This window comes from Pantherophis guttatus, chromosome 2, assembly GCF_059756535.1.
Source record: "Pantherophis guttatus breed Tessera chromosome 2, ASM5975653v1, whole genome shotgun sequence".
NCBI lineage: Eukaryota > Metazoa > Chordata > Lepidosauria > Squamata > Colubridae > Pantherophis > Pantherophis guttatus.
Genome location: NC_142064.1, coordinates 93999882 through 94024494, shown reverse-complemented (window position 1 = coordinate 94024494; position 24613 = coordinate 93999882). Strand labels below are relative to the sequence as shown.

Here is a 24613-nt window from a genome sequence, read left to right as displayed (position 1 = left end):
CTTTGCCAATAAATGAGACTTGAGATTGCTTAACTTTGCAATGAAAGTTCGCCTACTTTTGAGGGTTTGTGCAGTGAAGGAACAAGCTTCATTGTGTTGGGTTTGTATTTTAAAACCCAATTTTTCCTATGACGAATCACATTTGTTTCAGTTTTAATGTTAGTATTTTTTTCCAGCCAGAAAAATAGATACACCTGCTTAGCTTTGCCACTGTAAAGAGTAGATCTGAGAAGTGCTTAAGTGCTTTTTGACTGTCTCCAAGTCTTGAACTGTTTGTAGTCAGATTTTGGTTTGAAACCATGTTATGCTATGTTTCCTCTTACGGAAAAGACAGTCATACACTTGAGTATTAATCAGAAAACTAACCATGTTAATAGAAACTGATTACATTTTTATTACTTAGCAATTATAATGCATAGCAATCTGTGGCTTTTCTTCAGGTTAATTTCCTTTAGTTCTCATAATAACAGGAAGAAGATTACTTGGTAGTCAAGCTCATTCACCCTGCTTAACAATACGAAGAGCTTAGTTGCAAATGCAGTTTATAGTTGCTTGATTATTTAGTATAACTTTTGCTTGTCCTTCCTGATACTGCTGTATATGACGACTCCTCCATTCTCATGCTTATTAAAACATAGAGCTTACTGGGTTTTGTATTTGGAGTTTTACTTCTGTAAGACAACCAGAGCCACCGTGGCTGTGTTAGGCGGCCATACAAAATTTCTTAATAAATAAATACAACCTTGTGAAACTTGGGCTTCAAACTTCAGAGCGTAGGGGTCAGTGGTGAGTTGTCCCCGGTTCAGACCGGTTCACAAGAACCAGTGGTAAAACTGGTGGGAGGCCCCACCCACCGCCCCAGATGTCGTTATTGCCGACCTACGTATGCGCAGAAGCTTCTGCGCATGCACAGAAGCAAGGCGCCCATGCGAGCGATCCCGTTGCGAACCAGTAGTAAAGGTAAGTAAAAACCACTCCTGGTAGGGGCCATATTCCCCCGCTATATAACCATACCTGGATCTTTTTTTCTAATTTTGCTTAATATGGTATCATGTATAGCAACCATAGTTTAGGTTTGAACACAACCCATTGTGGTTTATATACAAACCATGTATTTTTCAAACCTAATTTTTATGTGACATCAATGAGCAAAGCATTATTTCAGTTAACAACAGTGAAACCAAGATTTCAGAAGACTTCACCAATGTGGTGCCGTCCTAAACTGTTTGTCTACAGTTCCTATCGTCCTATAATCATCACCTCTCAAGTTGGAGAACAGTGCACTACCCTACATTGGCTCCAGTAGTGGGTTGTTCCCGGATCTGTCTGGTTCTTGCAAACCGGTAGTAAAAGCAGGAGGCTCCGCCCACCCACCCGGACGTCATAATGGACGATCTGCGCATGGCACGCTCCTGTTGCGAACCGGTAGTAAAGATAAGTAGAACCCACCCCTGATTGGCTCCCTACTTTTCCACCTATTCTTTCTTTTTTACTGTCAAAATATAAGTTCTTGGGACAAGGATCTAGCTATGGATTTCACTGTTTAATGGTCTTTCTGTCTAGTTTGTGACATATTAGCCTTGCCACTTACTCACAGTAATCTCCAAAAGCTATATAATATACTTCCCGTGCAAAGATTTTGTTTTTATAGGTGCTGTAAATTGTAAATTGAAGCTATGGTCAAAATGAGTTTTAAAGGAAGATCTTTCTTCAAAATAGGATAATGTATCTTAACTGTATTTCTTAAAAAGACAGCTGATCTCAAATGATTTAAATTGACGGAAGAGGTCTTGAATTAAAAAAATAAATTTATTTTGTATGAAATATTTTTCTCTCTCCAGAAAATCACGCTTGACTAATCAGCTTCTTAGAAACATGAACTTAGTAGGGGACATTGAGACCTTTGAATTCAATGTCCTGCTCAAAACAGGAACCCAGATTAATGTATCACTGAAGGTTTAGCCTCAGCTTAAATATATTCAGTGGAGGGTATCCCACTGTTAATTGACCATAATGTTTCTAGAGACTTGATGTTTCCAGAAGTCTTACATCTGGGCTGGGCATTCAACAGACTTAAGACAGACACCCAGATGTTAAGGGTGAGATCAAAGGAAAATGAAATGTGGCATTCTCAAAGCAGCTTATGTATTTGCTTCCTGCTTTCCCTATCTTTTAGTTTGGAATGCTTATTGTTTCAGTTCACAGACCGTAAGCGAACCCTGGGTCACCAGAAGGAATCTTCCAGAATATATGGAGGAGTGTAGCAGATCAGTTTATGGAGGAGTACTGCAAGGCTAGTAATTTTAAATCCAAGACATAATGACCGGAGGTGGGAGGCCTTAGATAGCCATATGCATTACTTAATTGGGACATACAGCTTTATTGAGAAGCATATAATTAAGACTGAATTTCCCTCCAAATCAGTTAACTATCCCTGATTATGATTAAAACTCTTAATAGCTTTGTATTTTAAACTCAAAGTGTAGAACCACCACTGTTACAGGAATAACATGGCATCTGCTTCTTTGGCAATAGAGTTTCTTATGTTTTTTTTTCTTGAAGATAAGAAATACCACTCCACTTTAGAAAATGTTATAAGATAAAAAATAACAGCATGCACATTTTTTTTAGCATTCATGGCTAGCAAATTACAACTATAACAACTATTTAAAATAATAAAAAGATGCTGCAACACTTAATTTGATGCATTCAAATTTGGTGCACCCACTTAATTTGGTACACTCAGATATACCCATGGATGTATATCCAGGAAACCAAACATGCTGATGTTTGGTTTCCTGGATATGTCCATCATTTCCCACTCTCCAGATTATGCAATCCTAATATTTAACCATGAAGTTGAGGTGCAGTTGCACTGTTTCTTTCTTTCTTTCTTTCTTCTTCTTCTTCTTCTTCTTCTTCTTCTTCTTCTTCTTCTGCTTCTGCTTCTGCTTCTGCTTCTGCTTCTGCTTCTGCTTCTGCTTCTGCTTCTTCTTCTTCTTCTTCTTCTTCTTCTTCTTCTTCTTCTTCTTCTTCTTCTTCTTCTTCTTCTTCTTCTTCTTCTTCTTCTTCTTCTCCTTCTCCTTCTCCTTCTCCTTCTCCTTCTCCTTCTCCTCCTCCTCCTCCTCCTCCTCCTCCTCCTCTTCCTCTTCCTCTTCTTCTAACTCCTCCTCTTCCTCTTCCTCCTCTTCTTCTTCCTCTAACTCCTACTCCTCCTCCTCACCACATATTTCCATAAGAGCAGACTCCACTTTTTGGATCATAGAATGTCCCACTTTTCACGGTCTGCTGCTTCTCTAGGATGCAGGTCCACGGCTTGTATATCTTTGTTGATGTTGTCTTGCCATCGCTGTTTTGGGGGCCATGAGATCTCTGCCCATTGACTTCTAGTTGATAGGCAGTCTTTGTAATGGTGGAAGGTTGCTCTCAGGACATGTCCATACCAGCAGAGCCAGCCTTCTCTCATCTTCTCTAATTGGTGCCGCACCAAAATGTTGTTGAATGGTGTCATTTGTGATCAAGGGATCACAAGAAGGGATTGCCCGATATCCAACAGAGCATTCACATTTCCGTGACATGGACATAGTTTTCAGTCCCTGTTGTTGCTGCCTAGCATTCAGTGCCATATAGTGCAACCAGGCGGATGGTTGTCTTATAAATCTTAGATTTAAGACGAGTTGGCATTCGTCTGTCACATAACACACCAGTGAGTTCTTACCAACGCATCCAGGCTGCATTCACCCTTGCTCGTACCTCACCATTGATGTCGCCATTGCCTTGTAGGTGGGATCCCAGATACCGAAAAATGGCCACCTTCTTTAGGTTTTCTCCATTGATTTGAAGCGTTCCAGGGGTGGGGACCGTCTCTAAGTACTCAGTTTTCTTGATGTTAAGGCGGAGTCCAAAATGGTTGAGGCGATCATTCCATGTTTGAACTTGCTGCTGTAGTTCACCTCTGGTGGTGGAAGCAAGCATAACATTCTTAGCAGAGCATAGTCTAGGGTAGTGATGGCTAACCTTTTTGTCATTGCGTGCCAGGAGGGGGAGTGGGGGAAGTTCACATGCACGTTTGCCCACACCCATAATTCTATGTGCCACACCCTACGCATGCGCGCGCAAACCCCCCCCCCCCGCTCCTGGCACGTGATGACCCAGTAGGCCCGTTTTTCTTTCTCACCTGGCTCCAGATCCTCTCTATGCATCTGGGGAGGGTGAAAACAGCCTTCCCCACCCCCTCGGAGGCCTTCCGGAGGCCTGAAATGGCCCATTTCCCAACTCCCAGATGCATAGAGAGGATCTGGAGCCAGGTGAGAAAGAAAAACGGGCCTTCCCCACCCCTCCACAGGCCCTCCAGAGGCAGGAAACAGCCTGTTTCCCTACTTCTGTTGGGCCCAGAAGGCCCGAAAATCAACTGGCTGGCGCGCACATGCGCACCAGAGCTGAGCTGGCATGCCCACTGATATGGCTACACATGCCACCTGTGGCACACGTGCCATAGGTTCACCATCATGGGTCTAGGATGCATTCTGCTGCAGGTCATGCGTGATGGTATCCATGACCAGTATAAACAAAAGTGGTGACAGTGCAGAGCCTTGTGTTTTCCACCTGTCACTGGGAATCTGTTGGAGAAGCCAGCTGGGCATCGTACTTGGTGACTGCAGTGTTACTATCTATTTCAAAATTAAAATGTATGCATGGAACTGTCTATGTAGATTCTCAGTCATCCAGGTCATGGTTGTCCTAAAGGTGGTTTTTCAAGAGGCAACTGGACTTTCTGGTTTTTCTTTGAGGATGTTTCCCTTCTTATCCAGAAGGGATCAGCTCTCTGAAGAAGCTTCTTGGATGAGAAGCGAAACGTCCTCAAAGAAAAACCAGAAGGTCCAGTTGTCTCTTGAAAAAACCACCTTTGGGATATGCATGGATCTGTATGAACCAGAGGGGAGGGGAAAGGGACCCTTCCCTTTCCCCTCTCCTCTCTCCTGTCTTCCTTTGCAAGAGAATCTTAGTGTATTCTGAGGGCTCGGCAAGGTACCTCTACATCTTCTGCTTGAAATGTGAAAATATCAGGATCTCTCAAAAGCCTTGTGTGGTCAGTTGTACATCTCTACCTCACTTGGTTCTGTAGAATCAGTATCCTGGTGACCGCATCAGGTATGTCTTCATAGACTTCATAGTCTTTGAAGATTTCACAGGTATGCCTGGAGAGTCTCTAAAAAGTGCACTCAAGTCTTGGAGAGTTGCAGCACTTCAGTGCTTTAGGCAAAATGCTTGAGAGGTGTTCAATGAGTTTTGCACGTGGCTTTGCATAATACTTTATAATGCTGCCACTTAGTATTGTGACATTATTCCATATATGGAATATTTAACTGCAGGCAAAACAGTAAGCATTGTCTGGACAACATTTGAGAGTAGTATTGAAACCGTTTGCCCTTGTTGCTTTCAGGACTCCCCATCCCCCATCCCTCATCCCTCAATTTTTCCAGGTAGTCTGCTGTTCTGATTTTCTTGTAAGTCTTCTAGAAATTAGCAATTTTATATATCTATAGCAAATGTTATGTTTTAATTCATTGTGTTATTTATTAAAAATATTTTTGCTGTTTAAGTCTTTTTGAAACAGAAATGTTCTAGAACAGGGGCGTCAAACTCAAGGTCCACGGGCCGGATCCGGCCCACAGGTTGCTTAGATCTGGCCTGCAAGGCTGCCCTAGAAACAGCCAAGGACCGGCCCACAGTGCCTCTGCCAGTGAAAATGAAGCTCGGGAGGGCTGCACAGGGAGCCCCCAAGCTCTGTTTTCGGCTGCGACAGACTCCTGTAACCCTCTGCCAGTGAAAATGGAGCTCGGAATGGCTGCACAGGGGGGCCCCGAGCTCCGTTTTTGGCTGCGACAGCATCCTCCCCATGCCCTCCCATTTATACCCAACCCAAGGTCAAACACAACTCTGATGCGTCTCTCAATGAAATCGAGTTTGATACCCTGTTCTGAAGCTTTTTTTAAATCTTTAGTTCTTGGATAAATTATTAATAATAGTAAACTGAATTGGACTCAGTGTTGATTCCTGGTGACAACCTGAACTAGTCTGCAGTTTTCTTGGTAAGATTTATGGAAGTGGTTTGCCATTGCCTCCTTCCTCGGGCTAAGAGTGAGGGACTGGCCCAAGGCCACTCAGCTAGCTTCATGCCTAAGGCAGGACTATAACTCATAATCTATTGGTCTGGTGCCTTCACCACTACAGCAAACTGGCTTTCCTTGAACGAAGTAGAAGCATAGTAAATCAATTCATAACAGAAATAATCTAAGGTAATATAGTTTTCTGCATTAAACCACTCTTATTGACATTGTTGTGGGAAATGACAGAGGTGTAATCTTTTTGCTATGTCTGAAGTTGACCTGAATAAATGGAATCTAAATGTTTTATTAAGAGAGACAACACTGATGATTGTTCCTTTTTATTGTTGACCCAGTGGCCCCTATTCAATAATTGTCAAATAGCTTTTGAAGATGAATACAATACCAGATTTTGATGTGTAATTTTAAAAATGGCATTTTCAAATTCAGACCATCTGGAAGAAACACAGTGCTGCTGTTTTGGAAATACTTCTGCTAAACTGCAATACAACATTCAGGAAAGTAATAAATAAGTGTTACTAGTGTGAATGGAATGCTATTTCCTGTTTTGGATCTATAATTAAACCTTTTTCTTCCTGGAAAAATATGGCAGTGGCCATAGCTTGAATGAACTTAGCATCTATTTTAAATGTTTTAAAAATAAAAGTTATTAGATAACTGGCCTATACATCCCTTTCCACCCTTCTAAATTTAAGACAATCCCCCACCAAAAAGATTTTTTGGGGAAAAAATAAAGACAAAAATCCTCTCTACCACTGATCTTCCTTACCTTGGCAAACCTAGTGTTGATTACAGTTGAAACCAATCCTGAAATCTTCCTCCACTCCCAAAATATGTATACCCGTGAAATCTTTGCATAAATTTGCGTGTGTATGTGTGAGTCTGTATACCTGCCAGGCACTCCATCAAAAGGCAAAGGCGTGATAATTAGAAAGTATTCATTGAATTTAAAAATAGTTAATTTTCATTGACAATAAAATTTACTTCATTTATAAAATTAAATACTTTACATCAGGGCTCGCACCCTGCGGACTGGATGCGTCACGTGCTGGTCACACCCATGTCCGGTTTAGTGAAGGGGAAAAAAGTTCTGATATGTCACGTGATGTCACCATGACGATGTGAGTTTGACAGCCCTGCTTTATATCTACATATATTAATGATACTCATTGACACAGGAACCTGTCACACGTAAAAATGTGTGAAAATGAACAATAAAAATAAATATGGCTCAAAAAGTTGAGATAGGTTGTAGTTTCTCTCACATGTGCCCAGTGTGACCAATGGGCTTCCTGCTTGTAATATATGAGTATTAACTGCAAACACATAGTGATATGCTTTACATTCCTTGTAGGTGGCTTCATATTACTGGTACTTCTTTGAATAGACTGTTTTGGGGATAACCATATTGAACTGGAGACGCTTTGTGTAATTCCACAAAAGAGATGAGGCAGGTAGTCCTACCATCATCAGATCTATCTGGAGGAAGTGAAGGACCTGGTTTAGAGGCCTGTGATCATTCTCTAGATCCATTTGCTGAGAAGAAAAATCAAATTTAACTCCAGTTTTGTTGAACTTCCATTAGCAAGGAGAGGCATTTTTATTTAGGTGGAGGTGCGGCTTTTAGGCAATGGACAAAACCAGTGGAAAAGGAGCTTTTGCTGTCAGCTTGGAAAGTTGGGGGGGGGGTATCTGCAGCCCTGAGGCTACTCTTAATTCAGAAGACCTGTTTGAAATTAGGAGGGTGGGAGTTTAGGCCTAGAACTTGATGCAGAAGATGATAGCTGAATTCTCATTGCCTGCCAGTCCTTTAAAGCAGTGGTCCCCAACCTTTTTATCGCCGCGGACCAATCAGCCTTTGATAATTTTACCGTGGCCCGCTGAACGCGCGCAGGGGTGGGGGCTTTGGGCCACACGTGCGTACCTGCGTGGGGCTCTCTTCCCTGGAGCCTTTGCGCACGGCCCAGGAGCTTTTGCGCACGGCCCAGGAGCTTTTGCGCACGGCCCAGGAGCCTTTGCGCTGCAGCGTTCATGTCCCCCAGCCGCTGCGCGGCCCGGTGCCAGGTACTCCACGGCCCGGCACCGGTCCGCGGACCGGGGGTTGGGGACCACTGCTTTAAAGCATCCCTGAGCCACAGACAGGTACCAGTCTGTGGCTTGTTAGGAAGTGGGGTGCACAGCTGGAGGTGAGCAGTGGGCGAGTGAACAAAACGAAAACCACCACACACACCTGGTCCATGGAAAAATGGTCTTCCATGAAACCAGCCCCTGGTGCCAATAATTTTGGGGACCGTTGCTTTAATAACAGTATTGCCCGACCTTTTGGCTTGCCTGGGCTGCATTGAGTGAAGAGAATTGTCTTGAGTTGCATATACAATATATGATTAATGTGTGTGTGTGTGTGTGTATAAATAATGTTTAAAGTTTATGATCTTGTGGGGCCACCGCATTACTAGCTGTCCAAGGCTGCATCTGGCCCATGGGCTGCAGGTTTGACACACCTGCTTAAAGTGTCAGCTCTGTAAAAGGCTGTTTTCTGTAAGATTCAACTTAGGTTTCACTGGCTTCCAGTTCTACAACTTCTCTCTTGCCATGGGTTTTGGAGAAATTTATTACGTGAGAAACCACTTTTCAAGGGCACAAACTGCTTGTTTCTTGTGCAACCACAATGTCTGGTTTTAAAGTTGCAGGATTGAATGTGGGAGCAAGTAGGATCACTCTTCATAGGACAGTCTAAAAAAAAATGCAGGCCTTTGTCTCATCCTGGGACCTTTCTTACATTAGAACTGAGAACAAGAGTGGAGAGTGGGTGGGCGGGCGTTCATCAAATTCTGAGTGGGCCCGGGGAGATGCCTTTTCATTGTAAAATGCCTTTTCGAAAGACTTGGATCTGTCTGTGTGCTCTTTGTCACATACAGATCAGGCTTATTTAAAACAAAGGCCTATTGACCTTCCTAACCCCTTCTAGGCCTGTGGCAGCTTTCAGGATTCATTGTTTGCTTTTAAGTGGGTAGGTGACACTTCTCGCCTCTTTGGACTTTCAGTTATCTTCATTCATCTTATCAACAAATAAGAGAGGCTTCCTTTTTTTTTTTCACCCCCATATCCCGCCCCAAATCGCTTTGCCTTTCTCTGTGGGCTGCTAGTTTCAATCTCCAATTAGATTTTAAAAGTTAAAAAATACATGTTATGGACATTTGAAGGCTGTTTTCAGCATTCTGTATCTTTTTGCTTATTGGGATGCTGTTGTCTTTGTTTTTTTTAATAGCATTTACAGGAGGGTTTATTCATTGATGTATAATATTGAAGTTTTTCTTTTTTTTCCCTGTTACATACATACTATTATTAGAAGTATTGTTCAGTTTCCTTTTGGGAAGAATAACATTGTGCAAAGCACAGAATAAGGAGTAGTAAACAAAAGAAATTAGAGGTACCAGATTAGAGAAGAAAAAAATCCTTCTAAATATACGAATTTAAACAGCACTTTAGAAATGCTCTGTAACCTCAGTCCATTTTCTTCTAGGTGAAATCAATAATTGTGCTATTCTGTTCATTTCTCAGTGATTGTTCACTTCTCTATTTCAGCTGAACCAATGCTTATGTAGCTTGCTACTATGAGAACTTTAGCTAATATCTAATGAAGTCATTTTTTTGTTTTATTTTTTTGGACGTTTCCCAGTCTTCCTGAAATTTTGTTAGAAACTTAGCCTCATTCAAAATTTGTACCCAATCTACTGTTTTCTCAGTAACTTTAATGACAGGCTACGTAACTTATCCATCTCACTTAATGGTTAGTTGTTCCCCATGTTGTTTTCACACATACAGGCTTGTTTATTTTCACTGCTGTGTTTCCTTTCCTTCAGCAAAGTGAGCTGAACTCCTTCCTGTGGACTATAAAGAGAGACCCGCCATCTTACTTTTTTGGTACCATTCACGTCCCTTATACTCGAGTCTGGGATTTTATCCCTGAGAATTCTAAGAAAGCCTTCCAGGACAGTCATATTGTCTACTTCGAGCTGGACCTCACTGATCCCTACACAATCTCTGCTTTGACCAGTTGCCAGCTCCTACCACAGGGCAAGAACCTTCAGGATGTGCTCCCCAGGGACCTCTACCGCCGACTCAAACGCCATTTGGAGTATGTCAAGCTGATGATACCTTCCTGGATGACTCCAGATCAACGAGGCAAAGGCCTATATGCAGACTACCTCTTCAATGCTATTGCAGGCAACTGGGAGAGGAAAAGGCCTGTTTGGGTCATGCTAATGGTGAATTCTCTGACTGAGGTGGACATCAAGTCACGGGGTGTACCTGTTTTGGATCTCTATCTGGCTCAGGAAGCAGAACGCCTCAAGAAGCAGACAGGTGCAGTTGAAAAAGTAGAGGAACAATGCCATCCATTGAACGGTCTCAATTTTTCTCAGGTAAGGATGTTCAGACTGTTTTTTGATAGACATATGAAATACTTAATCTGTGCTCTCATAATTCTTAGCTGGTAACCTTTTCTTAAAGGAACCTGAAGAAGCTAGAACATTAGGTCAGCTTTTTATCATTGAATACCTTCGTCTAATATTATAAAAGAAGGAAGCAGATCAATAGAATAAATGTTATAAAAGTAGAACAGAAGGTTCAGTCCATATGACCGTGCTTTTATTAAAATCCCAGCAAAATAAACATATCTCCTGTTTGAATAGTAATATATTTGTTCTAGGAATACAGTGTTGTATTTTTTATTTTTTAATTTAAAAACACTTTTTACACATGTATTTATAGTTACTTTTTCTGTTCAGGCTTGAACTGTTTCACATTTCTCCTGCTGTGACTCTGCAAACGTGTACAGATCTGTCAAGTATTTGTTCTAAGCCAAATGTGTAAATTGAGATCCCTAACACCTTTTTGTTTAACGAACTAGAGTTGCAAGCAAGTTTTTTTTTCCTTTTTAATGCATGATTTGGGTTTCTTAAGAGAACCTTGTTTTACAGCTTTTCATTAACGTCAGGATGATTAATGCAATATATCGACTGCAAGTCCTTCATCACAGGCCATTTGGGCTAGATGTGATGAGTATTGGAATTCAATAGCATCTTGGTTAGGAAAAAAACCTAAAAATAAAAAATATTTCTCTTGGTTAGCCGGCCAAGAAGAGAAATTGGAAGGCTGGTGAAGCATATATGAGCATACTTGATATGTAATCACAGCCAATTAGCATGACGTGACAAATGTATTGTTATTTGATTATTATAGTCACTCTGAGGGCTGTGCAGCACTTTAAATGGCAAAATATAGCACCTGTCTGCAATCCTTTAGAGCGGGCCCATATCTTCTCCCAAATTTGCACAGTTTCTAACCATGGCTGCAGTGCAATTCCAGCTAAAAATAGATTTGGGTTAGAGAGTTGCAGACAAGTGCTGTGTATGCACTTCTATGTTCACCAAACCACCTTTTTGCTTTCAAATCCAAATTGCTGCCCTATTGTTGGTACTGGGTGCCTTACCACTAGGGACTTAATGGGGATGTTTGAAAAGATACATGTAATTCCAACAAACATTTAAGAAAGGATTCAGGTTATGGAAAATGTCTTAGAATGCAACATATTGGAATGGATATCTTCACTTCTCATTTAGCCCCGTTAAACAAGTACAGCTTGTAATGCTGTTGCACGAAAGACCTGGGGAAATGTTAACATTGTATATCTGGTAAATGATGCCTGAAATCGTTGCCATTCCTTCTATGGAAGCAGCATGTTTGGAGTAAGTTGAAATGTTTAATGTAGGCCCATCCTCTGTTGCTTTGAAATTAAGTACACTAAAAGTGCCTTACCATGATAACAAAATGGCATACAGTAGAGCCTGGAAACAGCCACTGATGATATGATTATCAAAGAATCCCAGGCTTTCACATAAATACTTTTGTCTCTAGTGGTTTTGAAAAAGCCTTTCAAATTGCCTAAAATGTTAGACACGCTCTTCCTGTCCTTGTTCTGCTAAGTTCTGCAAGAGGTTGATACAGCCTGAAAATCTGCATTCATGGACATCTGGATAGTTCTAGGTCATAAGTGAAGGCTCTTGATATTATCAGACGCAGTTTGTAATAAACCAAAAAGAGAAAAAATGTGTAATTTTGAAGATTCTTTTTTAAAAAAAGGAAATGTGTGTGATCCCCATCCCCTTTTCCCTAAAAGAGCTATCTTGACCTTTATATTGCTTCCTGGATAAGCATTTGTCTTTTGCTCTAGTTCAATGTTTTTCAAACTTGGGAACTTTAAGTTGTGTGGGCTTCAAATCTAGTTTGAGCAGCAGTCCTTCCTTGCGTTTCAAAAGCTGAGAAAAAGAGGATTAGAGTTTCTTAGATTGTCTTCATATATATGCTTTTCAAAGGAACTTTAAGCCCAAGCCTATAATAGTTTTACATTATAGTGAAAATTCATCCAGGATAAGAAAACATTGACAATGGTATTTAGGACCTAGGGTATTCTCTATGAAATTTAATCTAGTATTCCATATATAACATGCTCCAGTTCCCATGGGTGAAGTAAGGGAAGACCTTAGGCCTGAAATCTGAAGATATTCCATGGAAATTTGCTAATGGGTTATTGAAGAGCATATAATTTCATTTTGTTGTAAAGAACAGTTTTGTTAATAATCAAAGTCTGGTGAGTCTATGGCCGTGATGGCAAACCTATGGCACGATTTTCAGAGGTGGCACACAGAGCTGTCTCTGTGGGCTTGCGCACTGGCCTGCTGGTCTTTGGGTTTCCAGCGCTCCGGTGCACGCGCATTTCAGTTTGGGCACTCGGTGCTGAAAAGGTCCGCCATCACTGGTCTATGGTATCAAATTCATCACCTTTTGGATGGGTGGAAGGCACACTTCCATTTTCATAATACAGGTAGTCCTTGACTTATGACTACAGTTCAGCCCAAAATTTCTATTGCTACGTGAGACATTTGTTAAGTGAGTTTTGCCCCATTTTATGACCTTTCTTGCCACAATTGTTGTGAAACTCAGTTTATCATTTTTTTTATTCAGTTATAAAATATTATAAGATACAAAATACAAAAGTAAATAGGAAAACAGTGGAGAGGAAGAGGGGAAAGAGAAGTGTGGAAGGTTAAGAAGAAAAAGAAGCATTGACTTCTGACTCTGTTGCAGTAAAATAAGGCATTAACAACTTTTTGCTTTTTTATAATAACATGAACAAGTCATTTCTATAAAGATCTATCAATCTACTCGGTAAAATCTACCCTATTTGCCACAGTTGTTCAATGAATCACTGCAGCTGTTAAGTGAGTAACATGGTTGTTAAGTGAATCTGGCTTCCTCGTTGACTTTGCTTGTCAGAAGGTCGCAAAAGATGGTCACATAACCCAAGGACACTGTAACCATCATAAACATGAGCCAGTTGCCAAGTGTTCGAAATTTGATCACGTGACTATGGGGATGCTGCAATGGTCGTAAGTGTGAAAAACGGTTTTAAGTCACTTTTTTCAATGTTGTTGTAACTTTGAATGGTCACTAAACAAATGGTTGTAAAGACTACCTGTAGTGTTATCATCTTGGTACTATACATAGTTTGCAATGCTGCTTTTAAATGAAGATATTCCCACAAGATAACGGCATTTACTTAATTATAGATCTGAATAGATATGAAAGTATTGAGCTCTTATGTCAGACAGGGTTGGTCTGTCTTTGGCAGTGTTTCTCAACCTTGGCAACCTTAAGATGTGTGGACTTCATTTCCAGAATTCCCCAGTCAGCATGGTTTCTGGTTTCCATTACAATTATCTTTTGACGGTTTTATCTGCTGAAGATCTATTGTACTTCTGGAGGATCACAATGTATTCCAAGATGCTTTTCCACTTAATGTGGCCTACCAGTCCAGTCCAGTTATTTCAACTTACCATTGCTTCAAATTACCTAACAGGGCTTCAGGGAACATACATTTTCTGAGCATTCAGAAAGCATACTTGTTGCCTGCATTTCAAAGCACAACTGAAGATTACATAACTAATTTTTACAACTCACATTAAAGGAAAACTATTTTCTCCCCAGAAGGGGAAAATCATCTTAGATTTACTGAGAAAATACTGAGAAAATCATCTTAGATTTACTGAGAAGGTAGATAGTGCCACCTTTCTAATGGATCTTTCCAGACGGTGAATCTACGTTCTTTGAACACCAGAGGGCACATTGAAAATAGCATGTACAAGCTCTTGAAAGCACCCATTCTCCACACCTTTACCATTGTTATTCATAGGAAGTATATTCAGTCTGTTGCTACCTTTTAACATGGGAAATTATGGGTGCAACAATCTTAATCAGGCAAAGCAAATAACACATCCAAGGCTTATTGTTGTCACGTATAACAAGATACCTGGTTTCAGCATTCTAATTTCATGAGAACGATGGTCTCTTATTATCCAACACATGTATTTTCGGAATGAGTATGACAGATAAAATTACAGCATTTCGTGAAGGTTTCATAAAACAAATTACAGACATGATTTGGTTTGATTTAAATTTGCACTCGCTTTCTGCCATTTCATTGTGGAATCAAATTTCTTGCCTCACAAATGTGTCTAAACAATAACCAAATTCATATCAGATCTAATTTTTATCTTCACAAGAAATTCGAGTAAACTCTGATCACAATATGTTTTAATAGCTTCTTGCCCCCACCCCATGTTCATTTTATATTATTAGAAATCATGACAGAAGATGACACTGAGCTTTATAGGATTAATGTTCCGAGCCCTGTTTCTGACACAATTTTTAATTTTTTCCTTTTTATTAAATATTTGAAATAACCCCAATAGAATAAATAGCTAAAAAAAGAAAAAAAAGATGAAAGGTTGTAGATAAAAGAATAAAATATCAATAAATATGAATCTTGAATCATGAAATCATGAATCATGAAATATGTTCATTGAAATTATGAATCATGAAATATGTTCATTGAAATTATGAATCATGAAAGGTGAAGTTCATTATTTCATTAATTCATTAATTGTGCAGAACTAGGTTTATTATATCATTTAAAAAAACAATATAAGAAATTAATATCACTATCATATTTTCATAATGTCCTTTGACCATGCCTTTTTATAACAGATTAATTTTGTAGAAATGATGTAGAAAAAACATCATTCAGATCTGGTTTCTACTTTCCTGGCTATCAATTTCTCTACAACTGTTTGCAGTATTTTTTTAATAAATAAATAATAGGTTTGCATTGGCTAATTCCTTACCATTTTTTTAAAAAATCCCTTTTTATGACCCTGTAATCTCTTAATTCAGGATAGAGTCATCAGGGTGATTTGTTTGGATGCAACTGAGCATTTACTGGTCGGATACCCTTCCTGATGCCATGTGGAATTCACAGCAGATATTTTTTCTTTATGCCTAGGAGATAAACATCTGCCACTACCTAGGATTGAACTCTCAACTTTCTCAGTGGGAGGCAATTGTCTTCACCACTAGACCACCATACCACTCATACTTCCTTACCGTTTATTTAAGCTTATACTTGTATATCATTATTACTGTTGAGTCAATGGTTTAACTACCTCAGCGTTTAAGTACACATAGTTTTTGAAGAGAGTTTTTTATGGGATCATCCCAGCGGTGAAATCCGGCCAGATCTATCCGGCTCGCACGAACTGGTAGGGCCAGCAGCAGGAGGCTCTGCCCACCCGCTGGAATGTCATTACATCCTGTTTTTTACCTTCTGCGCATGTGCAGAAGATGCATGCACGCTCACATTTCCGAACCGGTAGCGAAAGTAAGTGCATTTCACCGCTGGATCATCCTGCCAGGCATTATGGGATTTGGAAAGTGTTATACATCGTCATGTTTATTTATATACCATCAAATGCATTTGATATTTCATTGAATAGGTTACAAAATTTAGGTGATCACCATTTGGGCATAATATTTATGCTTGCAAAGGTGCAAAAACATCATGCATTACAGAATATAAACCACTCTGTCTTGCAAATATTGATACCCTAGCAGAATTATACTTTTGGCTCCAGCCAGACAAAATTGATCTCCTATGAGAAAACACAGCATTTATGTTTCATAATCAGTCTGCTGTAGAGATATGATATTGCCTTCCAACTGCAGGAATTTGTATTACATATTTCAATTGCTTTCTATGGTGGAAGACAATTTAAATTGAATAGGCTGAATTCAATCCAATCCATAATGTTCATTTTCTACATTTGGAGGTTTTCAGTTTGGTTATGACAGGCTCTGATTTAACTCATTTTAACAACCTGGGGAAAAATACTTAGATATTCTTCAGTAGCAGGTGAGAAGATTAGCACTAGAAAACACTTTTCTAAAAAGAGCTATAGTTCTTCAGGTTTTGCATTAGAGTTTTAAATTAAATAGCCTGTATCTAGTATAACCGGTGACCAATTAAGTATTTGATGGAAGTATTTTTTTTTTCTATATTTGGTAATGAATTTTACAGGCATTGAAAAAAGGAATGTGCAAGACGATCCACACCTACTTAACTGTAATTGGCTGGATTGGATCTGAGTGTAAAAAATGTTTAAGCTAAGGATTTGTTATAACCTCAGCCCTGGCATATACTGGTGTTAAGGAAGATTTATATATCCAGCCTTGTAAATTTCTTAAGAGGTTTGTTGCTTTGCTATAACAGGATTAACTGATTGTTACATGTGGCTAGATTATCTCTTAATAAAAGGTGAACTCATTCAGATTTTAGCCCTTGCACAGTGGTCTTTAGCTAGTCTTGAGAAGAACACGTCTTTCAAAATGTCCTTTTGTGTACTTGTGTTCTGTTTGCTTTAGAACAGACAGTTCTTTGTAGGCTGTGTTCATATACTTAAAAATAAGACTTAAAATATTGATTCTTCAAGTATGCACCGAATCTGAATCAATCTGTTTAATCCTGTCCTGGACATTCTAATGAGACCTGACTTGTTTCAGTCTTTTTCTTCACCAAGAGAACCCAGGGAGATATAAATCTTGATTCTAATAATACCTAAAACACCTATATTCATCCTGTCAACAAATCATCCTTTGTGGAAAATTATTCCATCAAGTTTAGAATTCTTTATGGGGGGGGGGGGGGAATAGGACAAACTTCAAAACCTGGGAGGACTTTGTGTTGTACTTTTTCAAATAGTCTCAATATACTTGGAAGACTTTGCTACACTGGAAAAGTCTGCCCTAACAGAACATTACAAGACCTTAACTGCTTATTATTTGAGTTTTCCATACTAGAAAATGACGAGGATTAAATTTGACATCTTCTACATGCCAAAACATAGCTCTGCGTATAGAATTTAATACCTTTATTTCTCTAGCCAGAAAACCAGGTTTAGGAAATGTTTCACTATTTCAGAAAATCTCTGAAACAAAATCTTTTTTTCTCTCCTCATTAGGAAATACTTAGACTTGATTTGCCTCTGCCTAAAAGTTTATCCTTTTGATGTGATTGTTAAGTTACAGAGTTTCCTTTCAGAATACTTAAAGGTTAAATTACAGGTAGTGCTGACTTAGCAACTGTCTTGGACAGTAACTGTTTGCAGTTATGACAGTGATGAAGAAGTAACTTTGTGACATATTTATAACTCCTAAGGTCTGTAAAACAAAGGAAAGCTGAAGTACGATCATAAGCACAGTTGTGATTTCACTTACTGACTGCTTTGCTTAATGACTGAGTTGTTGGTCTCATTTGTGGTTGCTAAATGAGGACTACCTGTAATGGATTCAGTTGAGGGCTGCTTTGTGATTGCAAACATTGCCAAAAGATTAAAACCCAAAGTGAATTCTGGACAGTATTAATTTGAGGTCATTTTCTATTTCTGACATATTCTCAACAGCCAAATCGGAAGAGAAATAAATGTAAACTAGAACTTTCCTATGTTATTTAGTGAGGTTTTTCCCCAGCTCTTTACATTTCTGAAACATCCACACTCAAAATAATAATTGCAAAAATATAACCTCTTTTTGTTCTAGTGACAGTATTTTTCCCATTTGTCAAACCTGTTGTGTTCAATACAGTGAAACATTTTTTTTTTAGAAATTCTTCTAAATTATCTTGTTATCACAGTGAACTTTTTTTTTTCCAGTTGTCAATTTGTGTGGCAAATGCAGAAGCTAAAATTGGCTTATTTAGTTGAAAGCTCTCAAGAGTTAGACAATGATGACACAAAATTCAAAATTTGGGATGACTAAAACTGAAGCTGTCTGATACTTTAACTTCTAACTCAGTCTTACTAGTTTGTATAAGTGGAATGAAATACATTTACAAATGTATTCATGAATTCCTATATCTCAATTTTGCATCTGTGTGCAGATTTGGTTGTTCAACAGCTGGCCAATTCTGTCTCTGAAGACAATTTTTGCTGCTGCTGCTGAGATTTCAGAATCATTAGGATCCTTTAAAGGGCTGTTTTGAGCATGTCAGGGAAGCTGTCAGTTTGCATTAGTAAAGACGTGCCATCTGCACAGTGGCTCATAGTTCCTGCTACTTGGAGTGTGATGTTTTCATAACTTCCAATAATTATGAGCTTGCTCAGGACTGCTTGATAAAGACTCTCTTGTGTTCCTCAACTTGCCATTGGTCATGGCGTGTGATCACAAGCCACTGCTTGTCAAATTTAAGTTTCTTTTTCTGTCTCTTCCTCTCCCTTGCCCTCCTGCCCTAAGTTCCTAGAGATTACTTGTCATGAGATCCGGTGTTGGCGCAAAAGGACATAGTTTGCCATCATTCTGGAGCTGATTGCAAAGAAATAGCTACCGTAGATGACTTTTTCTCCTAAAATGTCTGGGAAGAGTCGAAAAGTTCCTTTCCAGATTACATTCTTCCCGGCAGGAGAGAAGGAGTCCGATTCTGAACTTAGGGGACTTAGACTCAAAACTTAGTTTCAGTCCCATCTCCATGACACTTTCAGAAAAATCTGTAAAACAGGCTAGAAATAATTCTACAGTTTGATTCTCTTTAAAGTGGTTGCAGCCTTACTGGAACCTGTAAAAAGGAGAACCCTGTAGAATGTGATGTGATTTCTAGGCCTTCTTACGCCTTGAGGAATGTCTATTGAGATTCTCGGTCATCCAGGTCATCGTTGTCCCAAAGGTGCTTTTTCAAGAGGCAACTGGGCTTTCTTGTTTTACTTTGAAGATGTTTCACTTCTCATCCAAGAAGATTCTTCAGCTCTGAGCTGAAAGTCCAGTTGCCTCTTGAAAAAACACTTTTGGGACGCCTTGAGGAATATTGTAAATTAAACTATTGCTTTTATGGTTCTTGAGTTGTCTATGGTTTTTGTCTAGCAACTACTTTTGCCTTATTTACTGACTGATTAAAAGAAATCAATAGGATGGATAAAATTTAAAAAATGCATGCCAGCAACTTGGGTTTCCAGTGCTACATAAAAATGTCATTGACCATTATCTTTCCTGTCATAAAAACTTTATAGCCTGACATGAATCGATATCAGCTTCAAGCTCATAGGTTTTTCCACTTCCAAGATGCCTTCAGATGCTTACATTACTGCGTTAGGTGTTTAGGATTTCCAGACAGAGCCGGAGGCCTCCAGATGGCAGTTGAAACAAGTAGCAGCTCTTCAGACTAAGCCTCATGTCATATCTACTGATTGTGTAAACTGAGATAATGTAAATGAGCGAACAGGTCATTTCCTAGCTACATTTCAGGTTTTAGTGGATTAGTCAATAATAAATATATCTGTTGGCTGCAAGGAGGTTGACAAGAAATTCTGATTGGATCGTTTTGATAGAACGAATTTGGAAGTGTTTGAAACAATATTTTTTTAAAAATAGGCTTGGATTCTCATACTGATTTTAGCCTTTATTTGGATTCAGTTTATATTTATGGAAGGATGTCATAGTCATTGGTGGCACAGTGGCTCAGCGGTTAAGTTGCTGGGCTTGTCAGCTGAAAAGGCAGGTTTGAAACCCGAGCGCCACATGACAGGGTGAGCTCCTGTCCTTGCCCCAGCTCCTGCCACCTTAGCAGTTTGAAAGCATGCAAATGTTAGTAGATAAATAGGTACCACCTTGGTAGGAAGGTAACAGTGCTCTGTGATGTCATGTTGGCCACATGACTGCATAAATGTCTCTGGACAGCACTGGTTCAATGGCCTTGAAACGAAGATGAGCACCACCCCGTATAGTCTGCAATAAGTAAAATCTGAAGGGGTTTCTTTTTTTTTTTTATTGTAGCCATTATATGGAATTTTCTAGTAGAATTAGATCAAACGATAGGAATATAGTTACACTTGCTATTGGGAGAACATATATTTCGGAAGGATTTGTGATTTGGATTGATTAGATTACAATGTAAGACAAGTAGTAAGAATCCTTGATGGCAATACAGAAATGACTTCTACAAATGACCACATCCTTTTGCCTCTTCACAACCTTATAACTCTTGTATAAAACTTAGAACAATGACTAAAAAAAAACAAAAAACTGGCCGTAAATAAGAAAGACAAAGAACATCCCTAAAAACAGCAGAATGACTGTGAACATCTGATCTACTGCACTTCTATCTTTCTTGATATTAGTTATTGATTGTAGCGTTGCAAAGATTGGCTGATTTCTCTAAAAGGAAAAAAATTGAAAGAATTTCTGTGTCTGAATGCCCTGGGATGATCATAACCTCACTGCTAAATTTCATTTTGTGCTAAAGCCTTTGCTCTGGTTGTTTTTTTTTTTAAATACTGCCAACATTTTTATTACTGTTTTGTAGCAGTATTGATCAGATGAATATGTTCCTATAATTTGAGGAAAAATGAGAAATTATCGGTGGACTGATCATAAAGGAAACACTGCCATTTTAATTATTTAATTGCCATGAGATGCTGATATTTTCATTCTATCTGGTGGCCCAGTGATGTCCTAAATCCTAATTTGAGAATTTATTTTAAGTGTTTAATTTGCTTCATATCACAAGGATGTTTATCTAGGAGCCTGTCGGCATTTAAAGGGGATTCAATTGTCATAAAATAGTGGTTTCATGACAGCAAAGATAGAACGTAATGTTCATTTCAAAGCCTTGAACTACATGATAATTATAGAAAGCCCTGCTTTTCAAGAAACAATGCAATGCAATGCAATGATCATATTCTTATTAGAAGATTATAAAAATTGAGACTAGGTGGTACTCGTATAAATGCCAACAGTAACTTAACATTAAGTTTACCATGGGGATCGTTCAGTGTAGCTGTAATTTCTGACCCTTAAGCACGTAGTTGTAGGTTTTATGGATTGCTTCCTTAAACATTTATGAGAGAACTCTATTCCCAAGTAAGAATTGGTCTGCTGATCATGCCAAGTTAGAAAACTTGGCATCAGCAAATGGCGGCTGTCAGTTCCCTGACAACCTGGCAACACCTACTTTCTGGAAGCCACAATTTTTTATTTATTTAATGATGGCATGGAATAATTAGTATCTGTCTCTTCACCTCTTCAAGGTGAAAAGCTCCAAATTTCACCAATTTGCTATTGTAAGAAGGGGCCCATGAGATAGTCTTTGCCAGTAATGCTCTACCCTCCCTAAAAAGCACTAAACTGGATATTGTGTATTTTATTGTGTATTCAGTTTTTAACAGAAATGCTTCTTGGATGTAACAGAACTATGGTAACCAATTTTTAGCCAATTTTAAAATATCATAGTGCAGTAATGGCGAACCTTTTCAGCCCTGAGTGCCCAAAGCGGAATAGACATGCGTATGTGTGCGTGCATGCGCCAGAGCGCCGGAAACCGGAAGACCACTTGGTCTTCGGGATTTTGGTGCTCCGGCACATATGAAGGCCAGCTAGCCAGTGCTCATGTGTGCACCAGAAATCCAAAGACCAGGTGGCTGGCGCGCATGCACGCGAGGGAAACCAAAAGAGCAGCTGGAAACGGCACATGTGCCCACAGAGAGGGCTCTGCGTGTCACCTCTGGCATACATGCCATAGGGTCGCCATCACGGCCCTAGTGGGATTTTTACTTCAGTTGAAGCCTGGAAGGGTTGTGATTGTTGCCAAGGGGCTATAAATGGCGAGTAGTAATTTTTTTAAAAAAATAATTAAATTGAATAATTGAATGTAATTTTTTAAATTAAAATTTATTTTTTAAAATCAAAGAGAAAAAGAAATTGGTAGCAATTGGTTGGACTGTTTAAAGCATGGCAGATTAATCTCTACAGTCTTTGTTTCATCCAGAAATGCATTCGTGGTAGGCTTCCAGTTTTTGCAATGCAGCCACTCCTATGGCAAGCATGTTTGTTAGTTGCAGACATGGCTTTTGATGGGGTTCCTGCTGTAGGTGAAATTGTTTTATCCTTTAGTCTGAAAATTAGCTGCTCTAAGTAGATGTATGAGCAACGGAAACCCTTTTGAAACATCTGTTGTGGATAACTACAGTGAGGAGAAAAACCATGTTTGCCATCATGCGAGACCTTTAAGTATTCAATACGAAAGTTGGAAGAGAATCTGCATGCAGTCAGTTGAGTATATTTAGAAGCATCCCTATGAATAGAAAACCTATGAATAGAAATAGTAGTATAACTTGGAGAACCTTTGTTCAGTGTTTAAGGAACATCCTTTCAGACATTCAACCTAACTGAACATAGGAAGACCAGAAGAGAGAGAGACGGGGGGAAAAAACTCCTAGAAAGGACTTTGATGATACAGTCCATGTGTCCAGCTCCTTATAGTCCATCCAATGGTTTCTCAAACATTTGGCAGAGTAATTGCATAAATGTCTGCAGGGGGTAAAAAGATAGATATCTGGATTGCTAATTTAGTCAAATATAGTCAACGGAGCACTTTCTTGAAGGGGAAAAGGGATAAAAGTGATGGGGAAGTCAGACAAAAAAGAAGTAGCTGACACAGTAAAAATGGAAAAGAGATCATCAGTGTATCTAAAAGATTCTGCTGTCTCTTGTGAAAAATAATCACCTCTCATTAGAGAATGGATTATTAGCATGGACTATTGGTGTAAAGTGGAAGATCTCATACCCTACATTAATTTTCTTATAATGTTATGGTTAAGTAAACTTTAATTGTTTGCAATCATTTGGTCCTCTGAGCAAATGCAGAATAGAATAACCTTCCTCTCACATGTCTAAGAGACGACAAGAGTCTGAAAATGAACTTATTTGGAGATGAGATGCTTTCATTTTACACTTCGGGGTATCACCGCAGAGATTTTAATATTTGTTTAGCTGTCAGTGTAGGAGGTGACAAGGCTGAGCCCAAGGGAGGGGTCAAACTGGTCACAAGTCTCAAGTTCCTTCTCACTCACAAGATATTTAAGTCCAGCCAACCTTGAATTCCATTGACTCTTATCTGCCACCAATTTGCTTTGACCATTAGTAGTTCAGATTCAGAGCTCAAGCTTGCAATAAATCTTTATGCCCATTTGAACTGCCTGGACCTTCTGATTTCTCTGGCGCTTAACAATTAGAACCAGGTTTTGATATTGGTTATTACATGGATAGTTCTTCAGCTCCAAAATTGGCACTCAATGATGGGTTTGGGATCACGCTTATTCAGACTACTTGTTTGGACAAGCCCTCCCACTCAAATCTTAATACTTTTATAAATACTGGGAAAGAAAGATGGAAAAACCCCTTCCTTCTCATGGATCTGCTCTTCTTGATTCATCAGCAATACACCGTCTGTTGATTTTTACAAAGTTCAGTTCCCATAAAGCTTGTAGCCAAATTGTCAGATTGTAAATTAATCTCAGAAAACTAAAGCAATTTAGTCCCATTGTGTACGCATGATAGAATAGAAAAGGGATATTAAGGTAAAATTATACTTCTTCCTGAATATGATAACTAAAAAGCATTTGATAATATGCAATTAATTTTAATGGAATGATTAAAAAAAAGACAAGCCATTAGGAATTTTAGTTTTAATTCCTACCTCCAAAACTTTATAGTCAAATAATTTCTTGGACATATTTTTAATAAAATGAGCAAGGTGTTTAGATTGTCAGTTGAGAGAGAAATGAGTCTCTGCAGTTCCTTACTGTGTTGGCTTAGTTTGTGTTATAAATGGGAAAAAGGCCTGAATGTATGTATTTTACTAATACTATTATTTTTTTTTAAATTAGATTTATATGCCGCCCTTCTCCGGAGACTCAGGGCGGCTTACAATGAGTTAAGCAATAGCCTTCATACTGTTGTATATTTTATACAAAGTCAGCTTATTGCCCCCACAAACTGGGTCCTCAATTTACCTACCTTAGAAAGGATGGAAGGCTGAGTCAACCTTGAGCCTGGGGAGATTCGAACTTGCAATAATTGCAGACAGCTGAATGTTAATAACAGGCTTTTAGTCTGTTGAGCTATCCAGGCTCCTAATTTATTAATAATAAATAATACATTATTAATTTGTTAATTGTATTAATATTTAAAAGATTGCGTTCCAATCTGTTTACACTCAAAAGAGGAAACAAACTTCTTGTAAACATTTCCTGCCCAGACTATTGCAA

General features: G+C 39.0%; 1 protein-coding gene across 2 annotated transcripts in view; it reads left to right on the top strand.

Annotated features, from left to right (window-relative positions):
• Positions 1-24613, top strand: part of TRABD2A (TraB domain containing 2A) — an 84265-nt gene that overhangs the window by 11297 nt on the left and 48355 nt on the right. For both annotated transcript variants that reach the window (XM_034410709.3, XM_034410710.3), the window contains exon 2: positions 9992-10552. In XM_034410709.3, the coding sequence (XP_034266600.1) occupies positions 9992-10552 (561 nt within the window). The remainder of the gene's footprint in view (positions 1-9991; positions 10553-24613) is intronic.